The 16,298-nt window shown below is 37.9% G+C and overlaps 1 protein-coding gene across 1 annotated transcript in view; it reads left to right on the top strand.

Moving 5' to 3' along the window:
* TRHDE (thyrotropin releasing hormone degrading enzyme) overlaps nucleotides 1–16,298 on the top strand; it is a 197,831-nt gene that overhangs the window by 133,402 nt on the left and 48,131 nt on the right. The window contains exon 10 of the mRNA XM_056482398.1: nucleotides 14,045–14,133. Within this exon, the coding sequence (XP_056338373.1) occupies nucleotides 14,045–14,133 (89 nt within the window). The remainder of the gene's footprint in view (nucleotides 1–14,044; nucleotides 14,134–16,298) is intronic.

Here is a 16,298-nt window from a genome sequence, read left to right as displayed (position 1 = left end):
GCCTTCACATGATCCATAGTTCTTATTTTATGAGAAAACTAACAATGACAGACACTGTTTCTAGAAACATCATTCCTTACAAGGCCAAAATCACCAGCTTTGATTTGAGTGTCAAAGCCTGTGGTTGGTATAATGTTTCAGTAGCAATTTCAGCTTATGCAAGCAAAATTTTAAAACTCCTATTATAACTGGATAATTCATATTCTATCCCCATATAACAATCCTTTAGTTAAGTGTAGGTTTGGTCTTGGACTCCTGTATAACCCCTGTGAGAATAGATTATGCTCTTACCTTATAAGGCTCTAGGGGAGAAGGTGATATTCCATCTGACAGGGTTCAGTGGGTTTCCCTGCTTACAGAAAATGATGATTTTAAGGCACTAGCCTCATCCATCATTACAAAACATCTCACAGATATGACAAAAAATCTTATGAAAAATAATCTATGGTCTAGACAATAAACTAACCAGTTTTGATGAAATCCATAAACCTTTTATATACTATATTGAAGAGCAGACCAAAGCTTTCTGGTTTTGTGTTTTGCCCTCTAAAAATATGCAGAGCTTGTCTCTGTAAAAGTGGAGAAGTAACCTTTCCAATGTTATCAAAATAATTAAGTTTATGTTGCTGGGATAGTATTCATTTATACAGTGTTCTTATCATGCATTTTCCATAGCTAATCTTTGCTTTTTCATGATGATATCCTAAAGGGGAATCTCTTGCTACTGAACACAGCTGGCTGTGAGGAAAGACAAAACCAGGAAGATGAACAGATTGGGATATGGACAGGATATGCATACATGCTGTAGCGTGGTAATCCTCGGTGCCTTTCTTTGTTTAGCTGAACTGGGGACAATTCAGTTGAACAGTGCAAGCCATGGACATGACCAGCAAAACCAGAGCTGTACAGACCCATGGGTCTAACACCCTGTAGTAATTGTGCCAGCTGAAAGGCTTTATGGTGGGCTGCAGAGCTGCTCAGCAGTCATTCCACTTCAAGATTAATGATTAACTGCAGAATTTATTTCCCTTCAAATCTCTTCTGAATTTCCTAGACAATGCTCCTTTATTTATCAGGCTTTGCAGAGAAAAGGGCTGTGCTTGTCCCTTTACTGATAATGATTTGCATAGTAATAGCATTGCTGTGTTTGGATATTGCCATGTGTATTTTTACATAGTTGTATAGCATTGTTACTTGAGCAGTGATGGGGAACTTGTTCTATCCACTTACCAGCTAAGGATCAGGTTAAACACAAACCAAAATGTTAGGAGCACAAGGGGAATGCTGATTAGTATCTTTGTTATGTTCTTAGAGCAATTTCAGATTAATGTAGCATATGTAGTATTAATTATGTAATAAAAAAGAACCATAATATGGGCAAATATTGTTCCATAAACTGAGGAAAGAGGGCTAAAAAAATATAAATAGAAAACAAAGTGCTCATTTACCTCCCTGTCTCTGAGAAACATCCTCTCATCTTCCATTTTCTCAGGTCCTTTGAGTGTTTTCTTGTTATGCCTTTCATCTTTACTATACCTGAAACATTGCGCCTGTATCAGTGTTTCTGCCAGAAACAGCTGTTGTGTTGTTATCTAGGGAGTAGATGTGGTACCCCTAGTTCATCTGGAGTGACCTAAATGCCTCTATTTCACCTGTAATAATGATGAAGGGAACAGGCTCCAGGAAAGGAAGGTACCAGTGTATTAGGCACAGAGGAAATGGAATTAACAGGAATGAGGTGAAAAAATCAAAGTCCTTAGTCGATCACAGAACTGTGTGTGAACACTGCCAGATATTGATTTAACCATTTTTTTAGCTGGTCAAGCAGGGACTTGAAAATACTTGTTCTTGCAGAAGTGTGAGAAAACATGGGGTGCTCCTTCTCTTGAAATGCACACTGGAGTAGAGGCCAGCTCTATGACACCAATAGATCTTTCCTTTGGTGTGCATAAGGACAGTCCTTAACCCCAGCAGCCCAAGAGAGGACAGTGCTGTGCTGGGTGCTGCTCCTCAGTAGGAACAGGCAGAGGAGCTGCCTCTGTGCCTTGGGCACATGATGGAACAGTGTCTTTGCTGTTTTTACTAGCCCAGCCCTTGTGCTGTGCTCTCCCTGTTGCAATAGGGATTTTTTCTGTTACAGCCACTGAAGCATCCTGGTTTTCTTGCTTTTTCATTTTTAGAGGCTTTTCTGATTGTTGCATTTTTTTAAAAAAGTTTGAGTGGGAAATACTCTTAAAATCCCTTCCAGTACATATCGTGTCTCTAGCAAGATTTTGCTGCTAGCAAAGAAGGCAGAAATGCCAATTATAATTTAACACTTCATTTCCAAAACCATTTCAGAGCTTCTATTTGTAAGAAGCTCTTCTCACTGGGAAGCTTCCAGGACACTCTGGTGTACAGTATATAGGCAACTTTCAGTGTTAGAATTTGAAGAATGCTAAGGAAGACAAAATTAGTGTATTGTGTCATTGTTTCCTGTGTAGTGACAGCACTTGTATCCTGATAGAAGTTAGGCTGGCAGAGAAAAGCTGCTGTTGTATTTTATTGATGTGCCACTTTCCTCATCTTATTTGCTAACATTAACTCTCAGGAATTGCTAGATACCCAGTCTAGTTAATTGACTCACATTAATTAAATCAATTTCACGCTGAGGAAAGGAGCGTGTACTTGAGGGCAGTGCTGTGTTTTAATAGAGAGTGGAGTCTTTGGGAGATGAAGAGGAGAATAAGGACAGCAGTGCTTGTGGAGAGCTGCTTAACATGCAGGGGGTAGGAGAGACAGCGGCATGGCAGGGTGCAGGTGTGAGCCGCAGTTGGAGCATTAAAGTTGTGTGGCTGGAATAGGCAAATATGGAGTAGCAGGGAAATGGAAAAAGGGTTTAAAATGAGGGCTTTAGTGAGGGAAAGACCAGACTGGGGAAGGCCCAGACAGCATTAGGCAGAGACAAGTTTTATAGCAGGGATGAGGGTGGACTAATGTCATATTTTGTTAACTTTGGTAAGATCAGAGATGTGAGTTCCCCATTGCGGATCAGAGGATAAAACTTCTAACATGCCCAATTTTAAAGTTGCTGATAATGGCTTTCTTTTCTTATCCCTTTGCATGAGCCTTTACACTCAATAGTAGAATCTTGGATTTTATGGAGGAGATGTTTTGTGAGGGAGTCCTAGGAAGTTTACTGGTGAAAGAGAAACCATCATAGGAGTTATGTTTTAATCTTGCTTAAATTCACAATATTCAAAGGAAAAATACTGGAATATGCTGAAAAATATTCGGTACTTAGTCTCTGAGAACATACTGGAGGGTTGTAAACATAGCTAAAGTGATGCTGTCTTATTCCTATGGATCCTTCTTAGTCCATAATACATCCTTGTGCTCCACTCAGAGAAATCTCAGATCTGTGCTCTAGGTTATGCTTATGTGGAAAGGCTGACACAGACATGGGGTTTGTGTAATCAGCACCTTGTGTGCAATTCTGCAAGGGTGTTTTGCACTGGTGCAAGGCAGAACAGAGGATGTTGGAGAGGTAAGAACCTTTATTGCAGGCTAAAGAGGCAGCTGTTACGACAGACACTTAACACTGCTAAAACTTCTTTGTATCCATCTTTGATTCAGCACCCAAAGTTGCTTGTCACTTTTGAAAATGAAGCCTTTTGTGTTTTAGTGTAAAAGGTACTGTTAGGGAGGAGATGGCATGTGCTGATGATGAATTTATAGTATTTGTTCTTTGCCCACATCATTTTTCTAAATTTGGTAAGTATGCTGCTAGCACTGGCACTGAAATGAGTCAGTTTTAGATTGCTTCACAATATTAATAACCATCTTATTTATAATTTATTTTTAATGAAATATTTAGCTAATATTACACAGAATTTTATAGAAGGTTTAGTAATCCGATAATTATATTAGTTATGCTATGTTATGTTAATATCAGACAATGCTTTTTTTTTTTTTTTTTTTTCCTCAGATTTGGTAATTTAATTCAAATTTACTCATTTAAAATACCTTCTGTCTACCCTTAAAGAACAAACAGGATGGCCAAAGACATACAGCTGTTTTCTAACAGAATATGCAGGCTGTCATCTTAAGGCAGACCCACAGTGTAGAGCCACACATGAGCTCTTTCATGCTAGAGCTGCTGCTACAGCAGTGAATCTTTTTTTTATGTCTGGAAATTTGTGTTGTTGTTATATTGATGAGGGCATTATATCTTGCATAACACTTCTGGAAAATGTAAATTTTCCCCCTTTTTTGCTTTAGGATTTACTTACTTCCAAATATTATTCCAAAGATTCTTGCAAAATCCAGAAGGAATTAGGGCTATGGCAGAGTAAAGGGAAATCACAAAATCTGCATCTTTAATACTTTGCTGTTAAACATGTTAATCACTGTTATGACTACAGATGGATTATAGTGTCAATTATTGTTTATTCCTCTAAAATTCATTCCTCTAAAATGCATTCCAGGAATCCTGTACTGACATTGAAGGTATTTTCTCTCTATATCTTTGTATTTAGATCCTTATAAGAAAAAAACCTAAACAATCCAGGATCTGTTGTATGAATAGTTGCTCTTAGAAGCAGCTGTCAACCTTTCATTTAGAGTATACCAATATGATTACCTTTTTTAATGTTTCTAAATGAAAGCATATAAAATGGACAAATATATAAAATTAGCAGCTGTATTGAGGCAGTCCTGCAAGTAAAGAAGCTTAAAATCAGAAGCAAATCATCCTAGATGTGCTAGCCTCTTTTAAGACTAGAATATAATCTTCCTAGTCACTCCTGTGCAATTTTAAATATTTCTCCAAACCATAAAGATAATTCATAGTTTCCTTAATGTGTGCAGCTAAGTATAATTTCTGTTCAAAATTGTAATAGGTTCAAAATTCCAAATACCTTCCAAATCCCAGAGTTTTGCTTCCCTCTGAAATATGTATTAGCTGTATTCAAGTGCCCATCCAATCAAAGCCTCAGACAAAGTAGATAAATCTTAATTACTAAGAGGCAAGACTGCTCTACAAAATCATTTCTGTGAGAAATCTTCTAAGTTCACTTCTATTAAAAACTTGAAATACTCTTCAAAATCTGACATCTCAGGTGTGAAGCTCATTCAGAGCCATCAGGTGGTGTAGCCATTATTTGCCTGGCAGCACCTATCACAACCTGACCCTGTTGGGTTGTTTTGGATGTTAGATTGGTCTGACTGAAAAATTTAATCACCTCTATAGTTGGGGCATTAGGGAGAAATAAGAGAAGAACTGATGCAAAAACCTCAGGTAGGTTTTCACAGTGTTTGGTAACAAGAAGACCAATAATTTCTGAGTAATAATGTGTGCCTCACTTGGAATTTTGTTCCAATACTGTGTGCATATTACTGTGTGCACCCTACCTTCACCATATCTGGACTGTTGACTGAAGAAATTACCCTCTATATTACAGCCAGATAGAGCTTCTTGATGCTGAAAAACTGTCTTTAGTTCACAGAGTCCATCAAAGTCCACCAAAGTTTCGTAAAGGAGCATGAAGCTCCCCTGCCCAGTATAGTGTAGAATAATCTTAGAATAAGCATTTCCACAACCATTTTCTTCCAATTTTTTCCAGTTGCTCATGAAGCCATTGAAGCCATTATTAATTTCTCTTCCCCGCCCCCCCTCCCCCCTGCCAGTAGCTTACCTTTTTATTGCTGACCAGTCTGTTAGTCTTGGGTGAGGGCAGAACCCCTGCAACAGCAGAATCCTCATGTCAGCACCATTTCCTTTCTTCATGTTGCTTAAACCCAGCAAACTGTGGATCCTTCAATTAATGTGGTGGCACTTACTGTGCCCTGCTGTTTCATTTCTGCACTGCATACAGTGTTGCAGTAAGAAATTGTCTATTTGCAGGATTTGTGAAAGTCCTGTCTGATTCAGACATCAGGAGTCCTTTTGTTTATACAGCTAAAGTACTGTCCTTTCTGGTTTCAAGTTAGCTGACTGCAGCTCGTTTCTTGATGAAAGTCTGATGTTGTCTGCTCTTTCATGCTCCTTGTAGGGAAATTCAACTTAATCAGTTACCTTTACCAGTGTTTCTTATGTGTTTCTCTCTGTTGTTTGTATTAAACTCCTTGTTCTTCTTTTGAGCTCAGGAATAAAGGTCACACTGGGCATATGCAGATGACCAGTGAATACCTCAAGCTGTGTTAAGGGGATCTCAGTTATTTCAAATTGTTCTTTTTTATCAATTTTTCATTTCTATTTGTCTTTGCTAGAGAGTTAATGAAATCTCTTCCCTTCCTGTCTGCCATCTTCCATGCTCACGGGGTACAAGGAATCCCTTGACACCTTGTCTCAGTGTATGAGGTGTAATAATTGTGAAAGAGGGAATAACATCTTCTTCTGTTGTGTTATGCCTCTGGGCTCAGCCTACAATCACTTTACTGGCATGTATTAAATCTAATGAAATCTCAGTGTTCTTCAGTCTTGTGGGAATGATATTCACAATATGAATATATTGTAAGTTCCTTATCCATTAAACAGAACTAACACTCTTGTAGAATTGCACTTAATAAAAATGTGTGATTTCCTGTGGTACTCACATGAGTTTCCCCTGGAACCTGAATTACTCCTTACTGAATGAGATACTATACTATATAATAACCTGGGAAAATCTCTATGATGCTTTTAAATTATCTTTCCCAACACAATCTTTCTAGCAAGTGTGGCTTACAAAATTGTATCCTGCTGAGTTCTGCTTCTTGTATAATCTTTTTCTGTAGTGGGAAGCTCTGAAGCTGTTCTGCTGTTCAACAGTTTTCACTCATTTTCCACTGACCACCTTACATGTACTTGTGCTCTCAGCCTAGGATTAAATGCTTCCAGGTGTCACTGCAGCAAGGCTTGTGATTTTGTAGATTAGTTGAATTCATTTTCAGGTTATCTGTTAACAATATATGTTTGAACCTTCACATGTTAACATTGAAAATTGAGTGAAAACAAAGGTGTTCTTTTGGCTTGTGTGGTGGTTTGACCTCAGCCAGCATCTAAGCCCTACGCAGCCACTTGCTCACTCCCTGCATTGGGATGGGGGAAAGAATTGGAGAAGTGAGAAAATTCATTGCTTGGGACAAAACCAGCTTAAAAGGAAAAGCAAAAGCTGTGTGCACAAGCAAAGCAAAACAAGGGTTTTAGTCACCACTTTCTGTGAGCAGGGAGGTGTTCAGCAATCCCCAGGAAAGCCAGGTTGCATCGTGCTTAACACTTACTTGGGAAGACAGGAGGGGCTATGGCGTCCTCTCTTCCTTCTTCTTCCCCCAGAATATATATATATACTGAGCATGAAGTCATGGTATGGAGCATTCCTTGGGTCATTTGGGGTCTGTTGTCCTGCCTGTGCCTCCTCCCAGCTTCTTGTGCACCCCTAGCCTCCTTGCTGGTAGGGTGTAGTGATATGCAGGCAGGGCCTTGGTGCTGTGTAAGTACTGTTCAGCAATAGCTAAAACATCCCTTTGTTATCAAAAGTGTTTCCTGCAACTGTCAAAAAAATAGGCCTATACCATCTACTATAAAGTAGCAGCCCAAACCTTGCTAATATTGCTAACACAAACTGTACTTGTCTTGGCAAGAAAAGTGAGAGATCTCTACTGTCTGCCTTCTGTACTGATTTAATATCCAAATACCACACAATTCTTCACTTAGTTTGTTACCAACTTTCTGTGCTTTTTAATTTATAATAAGCATTAAGGTCATTAGCCAGAAACATCTGCAACCATCCATCTAAATGCTTCTTTTACTTGCCACTATATGTATATGTCTCTGGAGATCAGCCAGGTATTCAACTGAAGTAAAAAATCTTTTAATCTTAGTTTTTGTTTTGTAAGATTTACTTGCTTTGAAAAGGTCAGACTTTCTCATTACTTCGCTTTTGTGGGGTTTTTTTTTGTGTCTGAAATCCAAGCACATGAGTTCATGCAGATGACCCACAGCAATATATTCCCTTGATAAGAAATGCTAATAAGAAATCATAACCTGTTCAGGGAATTGCCAGTGTTTGCAAGGGCCACACTGGGAAAGTGTTTCCTTCTCAGACTCTGACTCAACTAAGCATGTGTGTCTATGTATGAGACTTCAGCATTTCCATCTGGGGAGAGCTGAGAATGGGAAACTAATTCCAAGGAGTCCTTGCTCTCTGTTTCTCATCTTCAGCCACTCTGGATGTACCAGGTGTTATCTTTAACTGAAGAGACAGAGTTGGCATTTTGGATATTAAGTTCTGGTGGTTAAAATAAAGAGATAGTTGTGTTACCCAGTCAGCTTGGATTCTCTTTTTTATGCTTTTTACTCTTAAACTATTTTTATGTCTCACTTTATCTCTGTTTTAAATAACTTGAATCATATCCCTCAGTGATATGAGGTCTTAGATTGTTACGTTCTCAAAATACTTCACAAAGTGTTACCAATGAACAAGAAATGGATTCCCATCCCACAGAAATTTTCAACATATCAAAACATTTCCCTGCACTGAATCAGGACAAAAATCAAAGCAAGAATTGGGGAAAAATTGGTTTAGAACATTCATTTCAGTTCTGTAATTTGACTACCTTATATTTCAGTTTCAGTCATTTTAACTTCTCCCTGCAATTTTTTGAATCAGGAAACTGAAAGTTCTTATTTTAAACAGTAGTTATAAAATGTTGCAGCAGTGCCTTTTTAAAATACTGTGTTTGAAAATCTCTGCTGAAGCCTTATTTTTCTTACGAGCACCTTGGTTTTGAAAATTTGCCTTTTTCACTTAGAAATAAAAAGTTTTATAGGGAAACTCACGTTTAATTCTGAAAGGTTTCTTTGTCAACACTGAGTGTTGATGGGTGGAGGGGTCCATCTAGTTGCTTGCCCGTGTGACTGGTGCCATTCAAGGTGCCATCAGGTATCTTACTTTGCCCTGTGCTGCCACTACCCAGGTGAGAGCATCCTGATGGTCTTACAGACTCAAATACCCTACAACAGCTCATTTGCCATCACCTTGAACCACTGAATTTATTCCAGAGAAACTTTGTCATGGAAGAGTGATGGTTGGGATTTCAGCAGTGCCAGTGATGGGTACATGATTTCTGTTCTTCCAGCCTGAGTTAACTCACTGTTTCATTTCTCAGCCTACTGAGGTATTTGAAAGTACATATAGCTTTTGGTGTTAAGCTTTCCTGAAAGTAATTCTGTAAAGCTTTGCAGTGGGAGAGATTAAGAAAAAAAGCAGATAGCAAATCATTTGCCTCAATTGACTGATTTTATGTGATGCCACTGAATATACAGTCTGTATTTCCTCCTCTGATATCATGTTCTACCTACAGTGAAACTTGTTTTACTGTGCACTGATCACATTAGAGCAGAAGGCTTTATCTCCTGAAGTCTCTTCCCACCTAAATCATTCTATGATTCAAGTTTATCATTGCCACTACATTTTGAATTAATTATTATAGCCTGCTAAGAGGCAAATCACTTAATTTGCTTTTGTGCAAAGCCTTTTAATTTTGTCCTTCCGTCTTCTGTTGTTAGATGTGCTAAAAAAAAGTAATTTTTCCTTAAATCTGTACATGGTTCTATTCTTCTGCCTTGCCGGAGTTCTCCTCTTTTGATTTCCTGGCTTAGTATATAATCAAAGACTATTAATAGATGTCTTCTATATCTAGATGTATGTAGCTTCTTGTAATTTAACTGTATTTTTATGTGGTTTTTGAGGTCTAGTGTCCTCCTGAAATATTAATAAAGAAATTAATCTTCACCACGATAAGAGATAAGAACTGTTTACAAATAAAAGCAAAAAGTGAAAAATTAGATGGTTGAACTTCTTAGTGAAAAGTCATAGCCCATGAGATTCCTGAGAAACCTGCAATGAATTTTTTCCTATTCAGCCATGTGATAGAGTATGGAAGAATGTCAAGAGTTTTCTGAGTGTAAATAGGTGTTTGTGAGTATAATACAAACAAGTATTTGTTACTTGTTACAGAAGTATTCTTTAGTACCAGTTGACATAGTAATAAAAAGACAGATGGAGCTTAAAGTTGATAATGAGGTGATACATGTGATGAAAGCAGTTATAACTCAAATACACAGTGGTGGGTTTTGAAGAAATTATTTTCTCTCAGGAAAGAGACCTGTGGTAAGTGATGTTCTGTAAACATCAGCTCACTGTCTAGACACAGTCAAGCAAGTAAATAAGACAGTAGGGATTAATAGAAAAGGAGCATTTTAAAAAGTATAAAGAGTGTAGAAGAGAGAAGAATTATGCCACTTTTAATCACTGGGAGATATGCCTTCAAAGCACAGAAGCAAGGCTCAGTTTTCTAACCTGAAATACTAGGTAAAAAAACCACAGAAGTGGACAATAAGAAGGATTAAGTACAGTTTCTGTGTAAAGAACAGCAGAATAGATTAGAAATCTTTAACCCAGAGTTCTGTAAAAGCAGGATAAAAGAGGAGTGTTGTTCACTTTCTCTTCCATTCAACTGTAGGTGAGCTGAGTTCTGCAGTGGTACTTTAGTTACAGATGTTCTGTCACTTTATGTGGAGCAGTCACATTGCTTGTATACTCCTTATAATGCAGGATAATAAGCCTCTGAATATTGAAATACTGGGCAGACACCTTCATTGTTCTGTGAGTAATAACTAGGAATAGTTCAGCTTCTTTGTTTCATTTTGAATCCATGGGAGAAGAGAGAAATGTCACTGGCAGAATATGGTATTCACTGCCAGCAGTGTATGGTAGCTTGATACCTTATGGTTACTGGGAAGATGAATCTTGAAAATGTATGTATTTACATCCCAGCAAAAACATCTTCCATTTCATTACTGTGAAAAAGTAGTTGAAAAGGTGTGCAAAATCTGAAATATCAGGAACCTTTCCTTTTCATTTTTAATTACCTGAGATCTTTATTTTGTAAGCAGAGGAAATAAACTACTACCGTTTTTCTGGCTTTGCATAGCTCTTTGCAAAGAAGCCACTGAAAACCCAATGTTATTACCATATTACTGTTCATCAGAAGCAAAAGTGTGAGGCGTCATGTTTGTTCAATGTTTTATGGTCTCAGGATCTGCCCACAAAGAAATCTCAGTTCTTTTTTGCTGAAAATCAAGTCGTAACCAAGTAATCATAACAAGTATGATAATTTTCCTAGTGAGATACAGTATACTAATACTGCCTACCTAGTCATTATGTAATGATCAAGACAAAAAAAAATCTATATAATCCACACAGAGCATAATTAGTTTGCTTCTAGTATTGCATTAGCTAGCTTCTAGTATTGCATGTACCTTGGCTGACACAAGATTCTGATACTTTGTGGAACAAGTCCCGATCAGTCTTTAAGCTGGATGAACACGCTTCTGTATTATGCATCTATAAGGTGCTACAAAAAATCCACCAATGTGTTCCCTCCAATTGTGCATTATCCTGTCAACCTAAGTTTAACTATTTCACATGAACAGTTTCTCACTTGTAAATCAGCAATAAAAGGTTTATTTATACTGCCTTTCAACAAGATTCCCCTTTACCTTATATTTCTTGAAAATTGAACAATGTTGTGTTCAGCACAGTTCATGTTAACCTGTCTGTTCTAGTTTTAGGTCTCTCCTCCTCAGCTTCAGAGATGGTATTTTTTAAATTCCTGAAATAGCTCTTAGCTTTTCCACAAGAGAGCCTTTAGCTCCCGGTCAAAGGAATCAGGTTTGATTGTGGAGGGACATTATGTGGGACACCTCTGCAGCTGAGCAGCATCTCAGGCAGACTGAACACACACTTCATTAGCAGCATTTCACCCAGGGGCTGAGTGCACTATCTGCACAGGCATCTGAGTCCTGCAGACATAATCTTGACAGTAAGAGGACTAAATGGGTTGTTTCAAGTCTTGCTGCCCTGGTCACTGGGCCCTCAAGGCTAGATTCTTATTGTCACTGGAACTGGTTTGTCACAGCAGATGGCCAGGTAGAACAGGATGCATTTTTCCCCAGTTAGATACATACTGAGAGCACACTGGTGGTGCTCTCAACATATAAAGAATAAATAAAAGATCTGCACTACTCTCAGACAAAGCAGAAGAAAAGCAGGAGACTTGTCCTCTCTTTTCCTCTTTTCTCTGTAAAGTAGAAGACTCCTGATAGAAAAGTGCAAGAAAATTTTGCTTCTTTCTAGTCACACCTGGAGAACACCATCCATACAGATCATTCAGACAGTGAATGGAAGACACCAGTTTGGAAGGTGAGCCAGATACCTCTCCTTCAGATTACACAGAAGTTAGCTCCACCTTCTTCTTTTGCAGCAGCAGAAGTTTCTCTGAGAATGAAGACAAATGGAAAGAGAAAACAGATAAACAGAGAAAACAGCAGCAGTGAAGTAGGAAAATGGTGTTTTTTCTAGTGCTTATGTGGAGCTTATCTTCAGTGCAGGAGTAGATCTAATTATTTTCCCAGTGCATCATGGTACCAACATTCAGAGAACCTAAAACCACATGGAAACTTTTTTCTTCTTTTATGGCAGTAAATGCCATGTTTACTTTCTAGTGTCACTCATAGCTCTTTCAGCTGTATGGTTGTCCAGGCATCTCTCCATCTTTGCTGGATCATTGCTGTATGGACAAGTGTTTCCCTGCACACAATTCTGTTCTAAGCAGTGCATATTCCTGTGTGTGCTGGAGGCTCCTTGCAAATGGGTGGGGAGCTGTGAGCCAAGTGTGGTGGCAGAGCAGGGCTCTGTCCCTTCCCCAGCCTCCAAGTCATGCCAGCAAGGTAACCCTTGGAAGCCAGCCCATGTTGACTGTGGCTGTGGAACATCTGGGTGTTGTTTGTAATTCAGTGGAGCAGGCTGATCCATTACACTATTCATAGTGTATAAATGACATTATAGTATTTAGCCAAAAAATGTATTATATATATTCCATATATTATACACCTATTCTACACTATAAATGGTAAGTGGAAAGGAGCAAACCTAATATTTTCTTCAGTACCATGGGCTAGTTTTGCAATGATGTGTACTAGCAGGAGAGAACTGGATTTCACTCTTTGCCCCATTTTAATGCAATCAGTCTAAAATGGTATTCTTACTTGGTATTATCAAAGTAATACTATACCTGAGTTGGGGCAAGTCTCTTGCCATGCTGCCTTGCTTAACTGCACACATACTCCCAAAAACCACCTACCTGAGGACCACCTGTATGGCACCTAAGGCAAAGGGACCACCTGTACCATTACTGAGTGCTTCCCCTTTGCTGATTTCCAGAATGAAATGTCTGCTTTTTCACTGACTGGTGAAATGCTACTTTTGAGAGTTAAGAAGTAGAGGTGATGATAAAGACATGAAGGAAATAATCCTTTCCATCTGTTCCTAAAAATACTAACTTCATACAGTGAATTTCTGTTGATTGAGATAAAGATGTTATTTATAACATTTACTTCAAATGAAAAACAATTTGTAATACCCTATAGGGAAGATGGGGTGTGATTTTACCAGTGTATCACCAAACCCACATGTGGTGTGTTTTGTCCAGTTTGCATATGCATACGTGGTCCATAAATAATGCCAAGAACTGGAGATCTTTCCCATTCATTTTATTTTTATAAACCAGCAGCAGTAAAAGCCATTGTAGCTTTTTAAGAAGTTGCTAGAAGGATACGGTATTTTTAAACTTTGAAGTCCCTATAAATCAAAGCATGTCTTATGTGGAGGTTTTTTCTAAGTAAATGTAAAAAAATGTTCTTTTTATGAGAAATCATTATTTCCTCTTTTGTGAAGCATTTTCTTAAACTAAGGAAAGCTTTGTTACAAAGTCCTCATATGATGATAGTGTGTAAAAAATGTAAAATATAATTTAGGTTGGGATTTTTTTTATAAATTATTTTTCTTTGCTTTATTGCTAATGCAAATGCATTTCAAAATCAAAATAACTTGTTAGAATCCACAGATATTTACACTGCTACTAAGATTGTGTTTTGATTTCTTTGACATGATCCCTGATTGCTGTGAGAAGAATCAGTTCAGTATTTTTGTTCTTAGATTCCCCCTCCTTTGTCTTGCAGCTACTTGTGGCAGATTCCATTAACAATTGCAGTAGGAAATACGAGCCACATCTCATCAGAGGCAATTATATGGGTGTCTAACAAATCAGGTAAAAATAAACTTTCCTCCCAGTGGAATCTCATAAAGCATACTTGTGTTTTCCTCAAATGTATCTTTGGAATTGATCCTAGGTAATTGTTTAGTTGCTCTGCACCCAATTTTAACTGCTTAAAATGAATTGCAAAAAAAACAGAGCTGGGAAGGGAGGGAGGAGGAATGAAGGATGAGCAACGATCTAGATTTATAATATTGCAGAATTTAGATAGTATAATGTAAAGGTTTTACAAAGAAATGTAAAGTGCTAAGTATTTTATATTTGGCAACACATATCAAATAATTGATGAATGCAATTCACTTTTTTGATTGGTGAAAGTTAAATGCAATATTGTATAATGACGTAGATATGATGGGTATGATTGAGTACATTTAGAATTCTGGCATTTTTAACTCAGACCATAGTCTGAACCAGGCCTAAGAAATGGTTGTTGTCATTAAAATTGTCCTTCTTAATCTATCAGAAGTCTTTGTTCTCTCTATTAGATAACCATATGCTGGACCTCAAAAGTGCATTGTTCTGCTTACTACTTATTTTCTTCCTCAGTTCCTGCATGATCATAACAGTAATATGTTGTCTGAAGGAGAGTGAGTGCTAGATACCAGAGTTTTTTTTATCACCTAAGAAAGAAAGCCCACCATAGAAATTTCATAAAATATTTATCTGTTTCCTTAGCTCTTCATGCTAAGTTGTCTGACAGTTTTGGACTAGAATTGAAGAGAGTGAGGGGAGATGTGGGAACTTGAATTATTATATAGAAGGGAAAAGAAGGATACATGCATGTCCTTGACATGTGGGCTGTAGAGGGAGAACTAACCTTTCTTGTAAAATTAGAAAGGTATAGAGATTTCCCTCTAATTAGAAAATTAATAGAAGAGAGGAGAGTCAAACTTGTGTGAGATGTTTCTTCTCTTTTGCAAGTTACTAAAATGTGTTATTCACTTAGAGCTTAGCAGCCAGAAGGACTGGAAATGAATAGTGTGTGGTCAGTACAAATCTGAGTACCCCAGCTTTCTAGTGGTACAAGATACTGTGTTTCTTTTCCCAGATCTTTTGCAGCCTATGAGAAAGTAACATGCTGCTCCTATGATAGAATGATCTAAAAATGTGCCTGCAACCAGAGCAATTTTCATATCTGGGAAATATACTCTAATCAAAGCATATAGGTTCTGCCTCACTTTTCAGAAACTTACTGCTTTGGCCATACTTTTTAACATTAACACTTCCAAAATACGTCAAGACTTGTTTACGCTTTCAGAGTCTGCCTTAATGACCTGCTCTGCTTTTGTCCTTTAGGGCTTGATTGAACTCTCATTGAAATTATTAGAAAGGTTCCCAGTGACTTCAGAGCAAGTTGATCATCCTATCTCATTAGGTTGCACATGCATGCCTCCCTCCCTACACTCCCACCTTCAAAGTTCAGTATATTACTGTTACCTACATAGATGCTTCCTCATTGCCTTTTCCTTGCAGAGTGCTGTGGAGGAACAAGTCCATAAAACTGCTACTCACTCTTTTAAGATCTACTGCTTCTATTGGAATGCCTTCAAGAAATCAACAAATTAATGATGGCCAGTGTGAACAATTATTTTGGGCTGGCTACTATTTAGAAATTAAAGAGGAACCTTTCCGAGTCATCAGTCTCCTGTGTAGCAAATCAATGACACTGTGATCTATTGTCATTATCCTTGTTCTTCCTCATTACTTTCACTCACTCATTCACTTGCTGTGCCTCATTGAAAATGAGACTGTAAACTTATGACTACAGCAAGAATATTCTCTTGCTTCTACTTGTTGTGGTCTAGCTCAGATGAAGAGTTTCTCAACATAAAAATGTCAGTAAGAACATGCCTGAATATATACTCAATGTATGTTTGATTGTACATGCTGCTGTATATTGAGGCTGGTATACATGATTTTGTGATATTCCTGGGAGCTTTTCTGCAGATAGTATGTTTGTTCTATAGGGATAAGGGAGGAATTCTGAGATTCCAAAGGACAATTTCCAGGTTTGATTCTTGTGGACTGGAAGAATTTTGAAGACTTTCTGTTGTGCAGAGGACAGTTTAAGTATTGTGCCAGTGGGTAGTCTTGGAAAAAGTCTGCAAGCTGGAGGTGAAACAAACTGCTCTAGAGGATATTTAGAAGACTGGAAATGG

The sequence above is a fragment of the Oenanthe melanoleuca genome, chromosome 1A, assembly GCF_029582105.1.
Source record: "Oenanthe melanoleuca isolate GR-GAL-2019-014 chromosome 1A, OMel1.0, whole genome shotgun sequence".
NCBI classification, from domain to species: domain Eukaryota; kingdom Metazoa; phylum Chordata; class Aves; order Passeriformes; family Muscicapidae; genus Oenanthe; species Oenanthe melanoleuca.
This window is presented reverse-complemented; position numbering and strand designations above follow the sequence as displayed.